We start from the raw sequence: 13,727 nt of genomic DNA, 5'->3' as shown, positions 1-13,727 counted from the left end.
GTTCTCCCTAGCTAACCTACTCTTATCTTCCGCGTCTTCCTTGAGGATTCTCCGCCCATTAGAGGCGTCGACCGGTCACCTGGTGCACAGATGCAGGAAATGGGCAACTTGAATCCCTCTTGCGCGTTGACTCTGGTGTCTTTTTTTGTCTCCTCCGAAGCTCCTCCTTTAGCGTCTGCATCTTGATCTCTACTTCTCGCATCCTAGATCCTCTTGCTATATTACGTAATGGAGGGACAGCACATAATGGCTCAGGTGCATATACAGACCCCAACGTCCTCCTCCTCCTCGTCGTCGTCTGTGGTTGGGGAAGAATCCAGGAGGCTCCGGGTGGCAGCCCGCGAAAGGATGGCTGGAGGCCGTTTGTTGGACAGTCATAGCCTGGATGGGATAAGCCAAGTGTATGGAGCATCCAAGGCTCAGGAAGGTAGGAGGGCTACCATATCCAGCGCTTTGGAACTAGAAGGGACAGTGAGCCATGATGGGGACCTGACACACTTTGTGGCCAACAACCTGCAGATGAAGATCAAGATGAGCTCCCGTGGCAGTCTGGATGACACAGAACCCACCTCCTCATCATCAGTGTCATCACAGTTGTCCGTTAGGGGCAAAACTGCAGATATACCTCCAATTGACCCACAGGTGATTAGGGATCTGGAAAGGCTCACTAGGGATGTGGCACAGAAGGTGGACCAGATGCTAAGAGCATTGAACAGCGCTATCCAGAACATGACAGCCCTCAGTGTGGGGTACATCCAGACTTATCGGGATGCTGTGGACAGCTTGGGTGAATCTGTGGACATGAGCATCAAAGGGATGTACACTCTGATGGCAAGGTGTGAGGAGTTGGACCGCTCCATGCAACCTGTCCATACGCTCGCTAAACAAATCCGGGAGATTAAGAGGACTCTGGAAATCTTTGAGGCACTTTGCAAGTAGTGCCTCTTTAAAAAAAACACAACTAATTAATTTGTTGACTGGTGGGGCATGAAGCAGGGGCTGATACCTGATCTACTGTGATTCATACTCAAAAAGGGAAAACTATGTGGATGTGTTCTTGCACTATAATAAATGAAGTATGGCAGTGTTTCTCAAACTTTATAAAATATTGTCCCTAGATAATGTTACTAGATCAAACTCTAGAAACCTCATTAGGGGCCTGCCTGTCCTTCTTTAAACAATCATTGAGCCCCTCTTTCCTCACCCACCAAGATTCCAACATCCACCTGTGCTGATTCAAGCCCGTATAAGACCCTAACACCTCATCTCCTAGTGCTGCTTTCTTTTCAGCCTAAGGTAGTTAATGGGACCTCAACCCTGATTCTCTCATCAGTCCCAGAGGAGTGACGACCCACACACTGGAAAAACGGACTGAACTATGTGTGGGCCAGCTACTAATGGGTGCACAGCTTTTTTTGCAGCTAAAAAACAGGAAATTATGTTCATGTGTTGTTCAAGCTGACTTCACTGATGTTGGGTTTCAAAAACTTCTGTTTCAAAAAGCTCAAGTTGTTGGACCTGAATTTCCACAAAATGTGTTTTATAGAATTTGTGTCTCATTCATACAGGGCAATAGTAGAGGGTCTTTTGAGAAATTATAGAGTGTCTTTTCTTGACTTGCTAATGCATCTTGGATTAAGGGACAGGGCTGTTGAGGGCATGGTTGTGATTTTAAGGAAGCTGTGAGCCCAATACTTGTTACCATTGTTTCTTCTTATATTCTTAAATGTTCATCTATGTAAGCTTCCCAAATAATGATCAACAGACCTGAAAGAATGTTCCATGTTGTCTCAAATGCAGGTTCTAGCATTTAATAAGCCAGGGGTGGGAAATCTTTTTTCTAACCAGGGCCAATGACCCACAGGGGAAAAAATCCAGGGGCCATACACAATCATTAATTGTGCAATGAATACAATAAATGAGTAAGTATATTGAAATGCTCAAAAAGTTAGTGTTCGGGTGTTGCCATCTCCTGAAGCTCCTGGCTACGTAGGTTGGGATCTGCTTACTAACAGGAATAATACTATAACTGAAAATAATACTATAACTGCTTTCTTCTTGCAGGGATTCTTCCAGTGGAACAAGAAAGGTAGGTGGACAATGCTTTTAACCTCTGCAAGATACTAGCTGTTCTTCATGCCACCTTTCTGTTTGTAAAGAAGAGAGGGTGTTGTGCGCTGCTGTTAGATTATGCTTGAAGCACCGGCTGGTAACAGTGTCCAACTGGCTACTTTCCTTGCTGACCCATCAGGGAGATGGTGGTGGGGAGCAATAAAGAGCCTACTGGTAAAGCCCAAGGGCTGGATGAAATTAAAAGGTGGCATCTGCACTTGACAAACCATAGATAAGAAAAATAAATAAATAAAAATCCTTCCAGTAGCACCTTAGAGACCAACTAAGTTTGTCATTGGTATGAGCTTTCGTGTGCATGCACACTTCTTCAGATAAGCAGTTATACTAGCAGAAGAAAGATGGAAACACAGTGCCACATAAGACTTCTGACTTGTTTCAAAATACTTGAACAGGAGACTCCAAAGATGACAAATAAATAAATCAGTGATCATTAGTATCAACATCATCAGTCAAAACAGGACATCCTGCCCACCAACAGTGATAGAGTGGCTTGGTTAATTCTGTCTTGTGAGCTATTTCAATCTGGGCAGTGACAAGGAAGATGTCATATCTCGCCTCAAAATTTTAGGGAGGCCCCCTGTCTCACATCCAGAACTTAGCAACTACATAGTTTTCCTTGCTGACAAGCTATATTTGCACATGGACAAAACTGTCTCAGCTGAGACTGATTTTAAACATACATACTTGGTAAAAATCTGGTTTAGACAGTGATTAGATGATGCAAGTTTGCTCAGGAACAAATATTGTTGCCTAGCTACCAACGAGCTGAATAATTTATTTGGTGGTCTAGTTTTGTCTTTGTATGCACTTTTAATTAAACCCAGTTTCTGAACCCTCATAAAGTATACAGTACTATCAAAATCAGTATTCTAATGATACAGAGAAAGAAGAGATGTTTCACCAAGTTAGAGTCTAGCAGAATACAAGAAACTGGTGCTGTCCATTGCTGGATATGACAAGGGAGTACCAACTGCTCTCATCTCTATCATCTGGCTGCTTGAAGGCTAATATCTGCTTATCTTCTACAACCCTGCACTTTAATAAGGAAGGGCTTCTTCTCTGGGCAATGCAGTGTTTTATTTGACCAATTTGTATATTATCCTTCATCAGGTAAGAGATCAGCAATTCCCAAACTACATTCAATAAAAACTATTTTTAAACATTAATTCCTACTTTAAAATAATATTCAAACCATCACACCACTATAGCAGAAAGCAGCATCCCTGCCTCTGACCAAAACCCACCATTCTTTCCCAAAGGCCTGAGTGAAGACAGATATCTATATATGTCTCAAGATGGCATTGGAAACTTAGGAATGAAGGTGACAACACAGCCTCTAAGGCAGGGATGATGAATCTCTGACTCTCCAGGTGTTGCTGGACTCCACTTCATGCCATCCCCAACTATCTACCATGCTAGCTGGGGCTGATGGGAGTTAGTTTAATGACATCTGGAGGGCCACGAGCTCATTGTCCTTACCCTCAGGGAAGGCATTTCATAGGCAGGGTGCCACCACTGGGAAGGCCCTGTCACCAGATGATGATGGTTGGTTTACCTGTCGATGGGAGAGACCGCAAGCAGCACCTCCCCAGCAGATCTCAAAGCCCAGACCAGTGGATATAGGAAGAGGTGCTCTTACAAGTATTTGGGAACTAAGTCACTCAGGGCTTTATGTTTACAGTGGTACCTCGGGTTAAGAACTTAATTCGTTCTGGAGTCCATTCTTAACCTGAAACTGTTCTTAACCTGATGTACCACTTTAGCTAATGGGGCCTCCCGCTGCTGCTGCGCTGCAGCCGCTCGATTTCTGTTCTCATCCTGAAGCAAAGTTCTTAACCCGAGGTACTATTTCTGGGTTAGCGGAGTCTGTAACCTGAAGCGTCTGTAACCCGAGGTACCACTGTACATTCAAACCTTGAATCTGACCTAGTAAGCATGTTGGTAGTGCATTCTGTTTAAAATCAGTGTTATATGATTCCAGCTGGATACACTGATCACAAATCTGTTGGCTGTGTTCTGTACCAGTTGAAACTTCTAAACTGACTCAAAGCACAGTCTCATGTGGATTGCAGTAATCTGTTTGCAAGTGTATTAGAATTTGGAGCGCTGCAGCAAGGCTATCACAGTACAGTACAGTAGCTGGAAACAGGCCTTGCTGACCACTGAAGTCACTTGGGCCTCCAGTGACACTATTGGATTCAGGAGGACTCTCAAACAAGCTATGGATCTGCTCCTTCAGCTGGAGACTGAAGTGCAACACCATCTAGAACATAGTCTCCCCAATATCCGAACATGAGAACCACTCACCAACACCTCTGTCCGCCTCATCAGGATTCAGCTTCAGTTGGTTGGCCCTCATCCACCAGCCCATTACTGTCTCCAGACATTGGTCTAGCACTTGCACAGCCTCATTTGGTTCAGATGGTGTGGAAGGTGGTGATGATCTTCCTTGGGAGGGATCCGGTTGGGTTTTTGAATCACTGGCTTGTTGGTATGGCTTGCATGGTATACATTGATAAGTAGCAAATTAAATTATTTCTACTCCATTGTGGGCATTTTGGTATGAAGAGTGCTGCCAGCGTGTGCTCATCTTCAGTATTGAATCTTAATAAAGGAGATGGCGAAAGATGCAAAGCGCATCAGATCTTGGTCGCACATCCTAAGATACTTTGGGAGGAGATGGTATGCAGGCTGCACCCACAAAATCCTCTTAAGATGTGTAGGCTACATGGAATAAGCCACACAATTGTAAAAAGTGGTATTCACTTCCAACAAAACAGAGGCTAAGATTTAGCTATTACTTACATTCAGGGTGTTACACAGTGAGTGGCTTTCCACTAGCACCCATTTTTTTGCATAGAACCAGACTGCTTTATTTGAGCAGGGGTTGAGCCCCAAAATCTATTTTGAGAAGGGCTCAGGCAGCTAATACTATCTATGTTCCAGCAAATACGAGTTTTGTGGCCACCTTAAAAGACTTGACAGGTTTATTGCTGTGACTTTTTTTCCATGGATGATGACGACGATGATTCACCAGAACAACCTATTCACGCAGAACTGGGATTTCTGAGCCATTTCTGTGTTTAAAAATGAAGCGCGGGAGGGTGGCAGTTGCTCCGGATAATAGCTACTTCGGAGTACAAGTGGGGGCGTGAGTCCGTTAAACGTGGAACATAAACGTTCAGCCGTCATCAAGTGTCGAGGAGCGAGACGCTCACAAGAAGCGAAAGAAACTACCGTCCGTTCCTCCGTTAAGAATGAGGTAATAATAACTGGTCGTTTAAAACAGTTCGGCCAACTGCCTCGAGCAGGCAGCACGCGACACCTGCACCGACAGTTTGTTTTAAGGCGGGAAAATCAACCAAGCTGCCTGAATGGGGGGCGGAGTTAACCCGGGCAGGCGGAGCGCGCGCTGCGGCCGTTGAGAGGCTGACGGGTCGGTCGCGCGCGGGTGGGGGGGCGGGGTGGGTGTGAGGCGAGATGCTGCTGCTCCCGCCGTTTCTCGTTATTTCCCATTCCCGCCCCACTTTTTCTTCTCAAACATTAAAGTGGGCGAGGTGGAAATGCGCTTTGTGTGCGCGGGGGGGTGGTGTGGGGATTGTTTTCTGGAGCTTCCAAATACGTTATGATTTTTGCAGAGCCGTGCTGGGGTCTCTCTCAACAGTCCCTGGCCCTCAAAAACACGACACCAAAGGAAATGAGTTTTTGGAGGGGGGAGGGGAAAATTAGTTCAATGGCCTGCAAAGTAAAAACATTCCTGGAATGTTTTTACATTACTTTCAGTCGTCTTTAGTGGTCGCGACAATAATTTTATTATTGTTATTACTCAAGTCACACGTTCAGTCCTTGGCAGGTAGAATTGGGAGAGATGTCTGAAAACCTGGAGAGATGCTGCCAGCCAGTGTTGACGATACTGAGCTAGATGGAGCAAGGGTGGAAGGCAACTTCCTTTGTACATCTCAACGCTCGTAACAGGTTAACTTCATTATGCAAGGAAGGAAGAATATGGCTCAGTTTCCCGTGGGGTGCAGAAATAGTTTTCATGGGACAAATGATATTGATAGAGGACACGGCGCGTTCAGCATGTAGAACCAATTCCAGACTGACTCAGAACTGGATGTGGCACATGCTAGAATATGCAGAGCAGACTTTACAGGAGCAGTTTAGGGCACTTGTCATATCTCACTAAACACAGTGCAAGGATTGTCAAAAACCTTTTGTTGGTCCCAGAAGAACACCACTCGCCCCCCCCCCCATTTTTGCATTTGGAATTGCATTGCTATCGGCAGCTTTTTAAACCTTAGCTTCTGTAAATGAGATATTGTACCTGATTTGGGGGAGAATAGATGGACAGTGAGTTGACATTTGTTGGATGTGTAGTGATGTATAACAGTAGTAGCGGGACTCGGAAACGTAAGTATGGGGATTGGCATGCGCTCCCATCTTCTACCCTAAGTGTTCGGGTCATTTTCCCCTCTTATAGTTTTAACACTTTTTACACGAATCGTCATAGAATCATAAAATCGTGGAATGTTAGAGTTGGAAGGACCCCGAGGGTCATCTAGTCCAACCCCCTACAATGCAGCAATCTCAGCTAAAGCATCCATGACAGATGGCCATCCAACCTCTGCTTAAAAACCTCTCAAGGAGAGTCCACCACCTCTCGAGGGAGACTGTTCCACTGCTGAACAGCTTACTGTCAGAAAGTTTTTTCGAATATTTAGTCGGAATCTCCTTTCTTGCAACTTGAAGCCATTGATTCGAGTCCTACCCTCCAGAGCAGGAGAAAACAAGCATGCTCCCTCCTCCATGTGACAGCCTATATCTGAAGATGACTATCATGTCTCCTCTCAGTCGCCTCTTTTCCAGGCTAAACACACCCAACTCCTTCAAGCTCTCCTCATAAGGCTTAGTTTCCAGACCCTTGATCCTCTGGCTTGCCCTCCTCTGCAGACGTTGCAGCTTGTCATGCCAGGAAAGTGGAGTTCAGAAGGGGAATCTGGGTTGACCATGCAAAAGCAAGCAGTTGCTTAGCGTACGTGGGAAGCAACGGGATTTACCGGAATAAAATCTCAAAAACAGAAATCAGTTCCTAAACTTTGGTCTCATATAAAGGGCATGTATTATCATCAGATTGGGCTGCGAAGTGCTCTAGCCGTTTCCTTAAACGAGGGTCGTATGACAGCTCCAACTTCGGGAAGTGACTGAGTTAAAACCGTAGAGCTTCTACTGTGTCCGACGCCTAGAAAGGACTCAGAAGGAAGTACCGTTCTTGAGGGGGCTTAATCATGAAGGGACCTTCCTGTTGCAAGCCGATCTCCATAGCTAGACACCTAGCAGCATCCCCATGCCCACTAATGAAAACAAAGCCTTCAGGGGACCCATAAGGGAGACAACGCCAAAGAACAAGGTTCGATGTGGCTGCAGTTGCAGCATCTCGCTGGATCGTACGAGCAGAGGGTGAAGGGAAAGGGGCTGGCGAAGGGGTGGGAGTGAAAACAGCAATGGAGTCAGGAAACTGTCATGGTGACAGGAATGCAAGAACCGGGGTGGGGAAAGTTAAGGAGAAACGACCCCCCCTTCCAACTCAGCTTTGGCAGCTTTCCTTTTATTGTGCAAAATATCCTTAAATTTTAGAGGAATATTTTTGATGTGAGAGGTGTTGAGTGGGTTGGGGTTTTTTTCTTTTTCTTTTAAAATAACTGTCATATGGGGAACTTACGACTGTTCTACCAGGCTCCGTAGAAAGAAGGGTATATATGTCTCTACTGATATGGATTTGTGGGGAATGTCTGTTCTGTAAGATGCTAGGGAATTTGTGTTATAGGATGATCTAAAATATGTGTACGGGGGTTGCTCTTTTATGAGCCTCAGTAGGGTACTGGGGCATGGTTACACATGTGAGCATTGCATGTCTTAATAGTGTAGACATCTTTGCATGCTCTCACCCTATACAAAACTGTTTCTTTCCCCTCAATCAGAATTCTCCAGTACTAACGCTGCTGTGACTTCCCTTATGGAACGTGAAAAAAAAACATGTATCCTGGATCTCCAGGATTCCAGTGAAGAAGAGACACTGAGAGGTGAGGAATGAATGGACGCTCCACAGCATAATGACTGAATGAATCAGGAAATCTCCCCCCTCCACACACACAAAGTTATAGGGATGTTTTTAGACAAGCCATCACCTCTTGACAGCTTTCTTTAAACCTATAAACGGGAAAGAAAGAAAAAAATACAGATTTCCAGGTTTACCAGAAGGAACCTTGAAATTAAACTTGATTTGGATTATTGTAATGAGATGTCTTACCCCCTTATTTAGAACCCTGCTTTCCTGTTCCTGTTTTCTTGATCCACTACCAAAATTACGCAAGTCATTTTCATCCCTTATCGTTTTGCTGACGTTTCGAAGATATGTCATCAACTTTCTCTCTCAATTTGTGGGAGAGTTTTCAGTTGCTACTTGTCAGTTATATAGATCTATTTTAACATTTTTGTTAAACTATGCAGGCAATGAAATTAGTTTTGCAATCTGCTTTAGTCTACCACCCACAAGTGTGGGACTGGTGCTGATGGAACACAAGACTAAGAGGAGGCAGGTGTTCAGTCAAGACATGGTAAACTCTGATTAGCTTTGAAAAGTGTTGAATAGCTGCACAAAGTAAAATCCTATGCAGCAAACTCCCCCATAGCTTTTATGTGATCACCGTTGAAAGTTGAGCTAATTCATCCCACATACTACAGAAAAACATCAAGGTTTTAACAAATCGATTACATTCTCTTTCAATGCTCTAATTTTACCCACAATTCTGTCATTTCCTTGTGATGAGAGAATTGTGGGTAAATAAGTTTCTTTGATTTCCAAAATAGCCTCCATGATTGACTTCATTTTGCAAGCTTTGTGGCAGTTTAAAAGCAGGAGAGGATTTGTATCAATTTCCTTTGTGTTATTAAGGCTGGGCCATATCAGCTTTTCAACACTGCAGTGTATCGGCAGCCAAACATCGTGGTTTGGCTACATACTGCTATGTTGAAAAAACAAGATGCATTGGCCCCTGCCCGTGAGACCCTGGGTGAAACTGCCCCAGCTCTCACCTTGAGAGCTGAGGCAGTTTCACCCAGGCTCGCAGGCTGGTACAATGCAGCTTGTTTGTGCCGCTCAGCCCCGGGGCTCTCGTGTGCAAGCAGGCAGAGCATCATGGCTCCTTTAACTGCTTGCTGTGGGGAGCGGCAACCATGCTCGCCTAAGCTGAGCAGTTTCACAGAGCCCCCACCCCACCACGGCTTGCAGGAGCCAGCGCAGGGCTGGGGGCTCCTTTAACTGCTTGACTGAGGCAAGGGCAGCTGCATATTCCTCAGTCAAGCCATTTAAATATGCAGAGGGAGGAGCCGATACAGCTTGTTTCTCCCTCTGCGTCATATGAGGGCAGAGTGGGATGGCGGTTTCACTCAGCAATATATTGTTGGTGAAACTGCCACCACTCCTGAGTCCCTCTGCTAGCAGTGCCCGCTGGAGGAAGGAACTCTTGACTCCCTTCAGTGGATGCTGCTAGCAGGGGGACTCAGAAGCAGTGGCGGTTTCGTTTGTCATTGTTATTTATTTTAAAATGTATAGTGTGCTTTTCCAAGGTTCAAAGCAGTGTACAAAATGAAGTTATGAGTTCAGCTGCCGACAGTGAGGTAAAAATCTTTGGTATGATTATTCCGACAGAAGATACTGAGATAATAAAAGAAAATAAGGAAGAGGAAGCAGAACGACAGAGCATACAGAAAGAAGACAAGGGGATTCATGACAAGGCAAAGAGGCAGCAAGAAATCTTCCAAGAAAAAGGAATTGCAGCACAAGGTCATCTAATGGAAACTACCCAGCATGTGGCCAGTAATGGGGAATCTGTCATTTCTGTGGAACAAGAATCTACAGACAATTTTTCCGACAATGACAAGGTGCCCAAAGCTACCATCTGCCCTGACTGCGGGAAGAGCTTCAGTAACAGCTCCCACCTAGTTCGGCATCGTCGTGTACATACGGGAGAGAAACCGTACAAATGCCCCCACTGTGACAAGAGCTACCGCCAAGACTCCCACCTGGTCCAGCACATGCGCTCTCACACAGGGGAGAAGCCATACCGCTGTACTCACTGTGGCAAGGGCTTCTCCCAGAGCTCCAACCTTATCATCCACCAGCGGACTCACACGGGTGAGCGGCCCTTCACCTGTCCCGAGTGTGGGCGGAGCTTCAGCCACAGCTCCGATCTCATCCAGCACAAGCGGATCCACACGGGCGAGAAGCCCTACGTCTGCTCCATCTGCGGGAAGTGCTTCTCGCAGAGCTCCAAGGTCACCCAACACAAGCGCTTCCACTCTGGGGAACGACCGTTTTCCTGCGGGGAATGCACCAAGACGTTTCGTCTTCGTGCTGACTTGGTCCGCCACCTCCGTGCCCACACTGGTGAGCGGCCCTTTGGGTGCCCAGAATGCGGGAAGCACTTCGCCGAGAGCTCCCACCTTATCCGACACCAAAGGATCCACATGAGTGAACGGCCCTTTCGCTGCCCAGACTGTGGGAAAGGGTTCAACCAGAGCTCCAACCTGCAGCAGCACCAGCGGGTGCACCGAGGCCAGAAACCCTTCAAATGTGACGAGTGCGGGAAAGGTTTCGGCGTAAGCTCAGCACTCCTGCAGCACCAGCGCACGCACACGGGCGAACGGCCCTACTGCTGCAGCCAGTGTGGGAAGAGCTTCAGCGTCAGCTCCACCTATCACATACACCAGCGTATTCATGCTGGTCAAAAGCCCTACTCGTGCGCTGACTGCGGGAAGGGCTTTGTGCGCAGCTCTGCTCTCCTTCAGCACCAAGCCACCCACACTGGTGAAAAGCCCTTCCGCTGCCCATACTGTGGGAGAGGCTTCGGACAGAAGTCGGCACTCTCCCAGCACCGGCGAGCCCATGTGAGGAGAGGAGAGACGTTGGCTTTGGTGGAGGGCTGGGATGCTGCTGGCATGGAAGGTGTTGGGGACCAGGGGGTGGAAGGAGGAGTGGACAGTCTGTGGCAAGGCAATGGGATAGGGATTATGGAGCAGGAGTGGCAGAGCGAAGGAGACGAGAGCATGAGGCGGGAATGGGAGGACGACGGAGATGAGACGATGCGGGTGGAGTGGCAGGATGATACAGTCGAGGGCGTGGTGCAGCGGTTGCAGGAAGACGGCAGAGAGAACATGAGGCAGGAGTGGAAGGATGGTGTGGATGACGAAACAGAGAGGACAGAGTGGCAGGATGACGAGGACGAGTGTGTGGAGCAGGGCTCACAGGACGACTGCACCGAAAGCATGAGGCTAGAATGCCAGGATGACCCTGACGACGAGGCCAACGAGAGGGTGGAGGTGGGGTTGCAGGATGATGGGGACGAGAGCATGAGGCTGGAGTGTCAGGATGACGACAGCGAGGAGGAGGATTTCCAAGACCATGAGGATCAAAGCCTGAGGGGGAAGTGTCTGGATGAGATTGTGGAGCCAGACTGGCAGGATGACAGAGAGGAGAGCCTAAGGGAGGAGTTGGAGAATATCATAGGTGAGAACTTCAGGCAGAAGCATGCCAGCGAGGGACAGGAGTGGCATGGCAGTGAAGACGGTAGCGAGAGGCAAAGCTGGCTGGGAGAAGGGGAGGATAGCTTGGAGGGGGAAGGCGGGGAGATTGGAAGACAGAGTTGCCAGGATGAAAATGAGGAGATTGTGGTATTAAAGTGATTGGTTGGGATGCAGTGGACAAAAGAATGGGAGTGGGATGCTTGGGGAACTCATTCTATAGAACAACCAGCAAGCCATCAATATGTAGTGGACAGAAATGGCAGGACTATCCATTGGTGCAAAGTGGTCTTGTTCACCTGCAGCAAATATGGCCGTGTTTGTGTTGTGTGGGAGATTCTGCTTGGGCTGTTCTCCACTTGAAACATGTTCCTCACCCTCAGTACCTGCATGCCTGTACTAGATATCTCCACATGGCTGCCTCATGGTCAAGCTGGTCCAGCTCCCTGTGTTGTCCCAAGTCTTGTGTCATTTGCTGGTCAAATTAATTCCAAATCTGGTGATTTTATTCAATCAGCTTTTAAATCTTACCATACATCTGTACATGGTATGCCACACTTTTCAAACTGAACTATGTAATGTTAAAAACCCATAAAGCTCCCTGAGGCCTTTTCATAAAGAGGTGGGTGACTGTGCCTTTCCTTATTATTGTAAGCAATTCTTGCTACACTCCTTGGATCAGTTTGGTAGGAAGGAAACCTCACCTCAGTCTGGAAGCTTTGAAATCATTGGCTTAAAAAGGTACTGTGTGAGCAACAAAAAAACCCCATTAACTTTGTTGTTTTATTTTCACTGGTATTGTTTAGGAGCCCAGGCAAATCTGGGAACATATGTAAGACTCCAGTATTTAACTAGAACAGCTTTTTAAACTCTTATTGCATGCTCCAGACCCTTTACCCTTCCTAACTGAAGTTATTTTTGTAACATTTTGATTTCTGCTATTATCCATGTCTCCCCTTATGAACTAATAAATGCTCTTTTTAATTCCCACACAATTGCCCTGAATTCTTTTAACTTTGACACCAGGGCTAATAATCAGGCTAAACATTTTTTTCAAATCAGTTTCAAGACAATTGATTTTACATAACCTATGCCTTTTGGATACTCTGATCTGTGTCTATTCTTTGGAAGCAGAATGCATTTACACTTACAATTGCCAACTAAATCTAGACAGCTGAGCTGATCAAAACTTGCTGGCCTTGATCCAGAGAACAGCATGAGTTATTCTGCATACCTAAAGGTGGTTTAGATTTGTGTTTCTCAAATGGCCACATAGCAAACTGCATTTGAAGCTGATTGGAGTTTCATTAGCGGTTTGGGATATGGTATGGAGCTTAGCCCTTCAAAGAGAAAATGTACACAGGGGGTACTCCAAGAATTAATTCCCTTTTAGCGTCATTAAAATGATCTCTGATTTCTGGTAAGACAAGATGGCAAGAGCCACGGCCGCATGGTGCTCCTGAGAACCACCAACACCAATTGTGCTGCCTGACTGGTCCCCACACCGCCACCACCATCGCGATTGGAGGCGGGAACTAGGGGTGCCCAACGTGACAACAAGAAAGGTCGCAAGGAGCCCCCATTGGCCTTGACCTTGCTGGGACCAGGAGCACCCCATCGACAGCCCAGCAGAGCTACTAGACCTGGAGGTCTCCGGAACTGAACAGAAAGCAAAAAGGACCCCACTCAGCCAAGCACCAGCTTACCACTGTCGCAGCCGCAGCCACAGCCACCGCCTCCAAGGGAGAGAGATAGGAGGGTACCGGGAGGGCCAGGGAGGCCATGAGGAATCATGTGGCCAAGCCCAGGTCTGACCCTGAGCCTACCTTCCCGGCAGCTAGGTCGGGACCGGGGGGGGGGGACCATGTGCCAGAGACCACCCTGGGGGAAAAACAAACTCAGCACAGGACATCCCCTTCTGGAAAGTTATTGTTGTTTGTTGCTGGGTTTCTTTCAGTATTCTTTATTTTTTATTTTTATTATTAATTATTATTAATTATTATTAATTATTA

General features: G+C 46.7%; 2 protein-coding genes across 4 annotated transcripts; both read left to right on the top strand.

The window, feature by feature from the left end:
- The first annotated feature begins 74 nt into the window (after positions 1–74).
- LOC118094679 (BLOC-1-related complex subunit 6-like) lies at positions 75–2,057 on the top strand. The gene has a single exon (XM_035135278.2). It carries the CDS (start codon positions 229–231, stop codon positions 937–939), a length of 711 nt encoding a protein of 236 aa, XP_034991169.1. The 5' UTR covers positions 75–228; the 3' UTR covers positions 940–2,057.
- LOC118094293 (zinc finger protein ZFP2-like) lies at positions 318–13,727 on the top strand. Of its 3 annotated transcripts, XM_060281701.1 has the most exons (4): positions 318–427; positions 2,065–2,089; positions 8,115–8,216; positions 9,845–13,727. In XM_060281701.1, exons 1-4 carry the CDS (start codon positions 404–406, stop codon positions 11,875–11,877), a joined length of 2,184 nt encoding a protein of 727 aa, XP_060137684.1. In that variant the 5' UTR covers positions 318–403; the 3' UTR covers positions 11,878–13,727. The 3 variants fall into 3 exon arrangements, with proteins under 3 accessions (XP_060137684.1, XP_034990427.2, XP_034990429.1); XM_035134536.2 differs by lacking the exons at positions 318–427; positions 2,065–2,089 and adding an exon at positions 7,396–7,543 and having other exon boundaries at positions 9,845–13,726; XM_035134538.2 differs by lacking the exons at positions 318–427; positions 2,065–2,089 and adding an exon at positions 7,402–7,543 and having other exon boundaries at positions 9,763–13,727.

Source organism: Zootoca vivipara, chromosome 13 (genome assembly GCF_963506605.1).
Source record: "Zootoca vivipara chromosome 13, rZooViv1.1, whole genome shotgun sequence".
Lineage (NCBI taxonomy): Eukaryota > Metazoa > Chordata > Lepidosauria > Squamata > Lacertidae > Zootoca > Zootoca vivipara.
The sequence above is the reverse complement of the archived record's forward strand: the minus strand, read 5'-3'. Positions and strand labels throughout refer to the sequence as shown.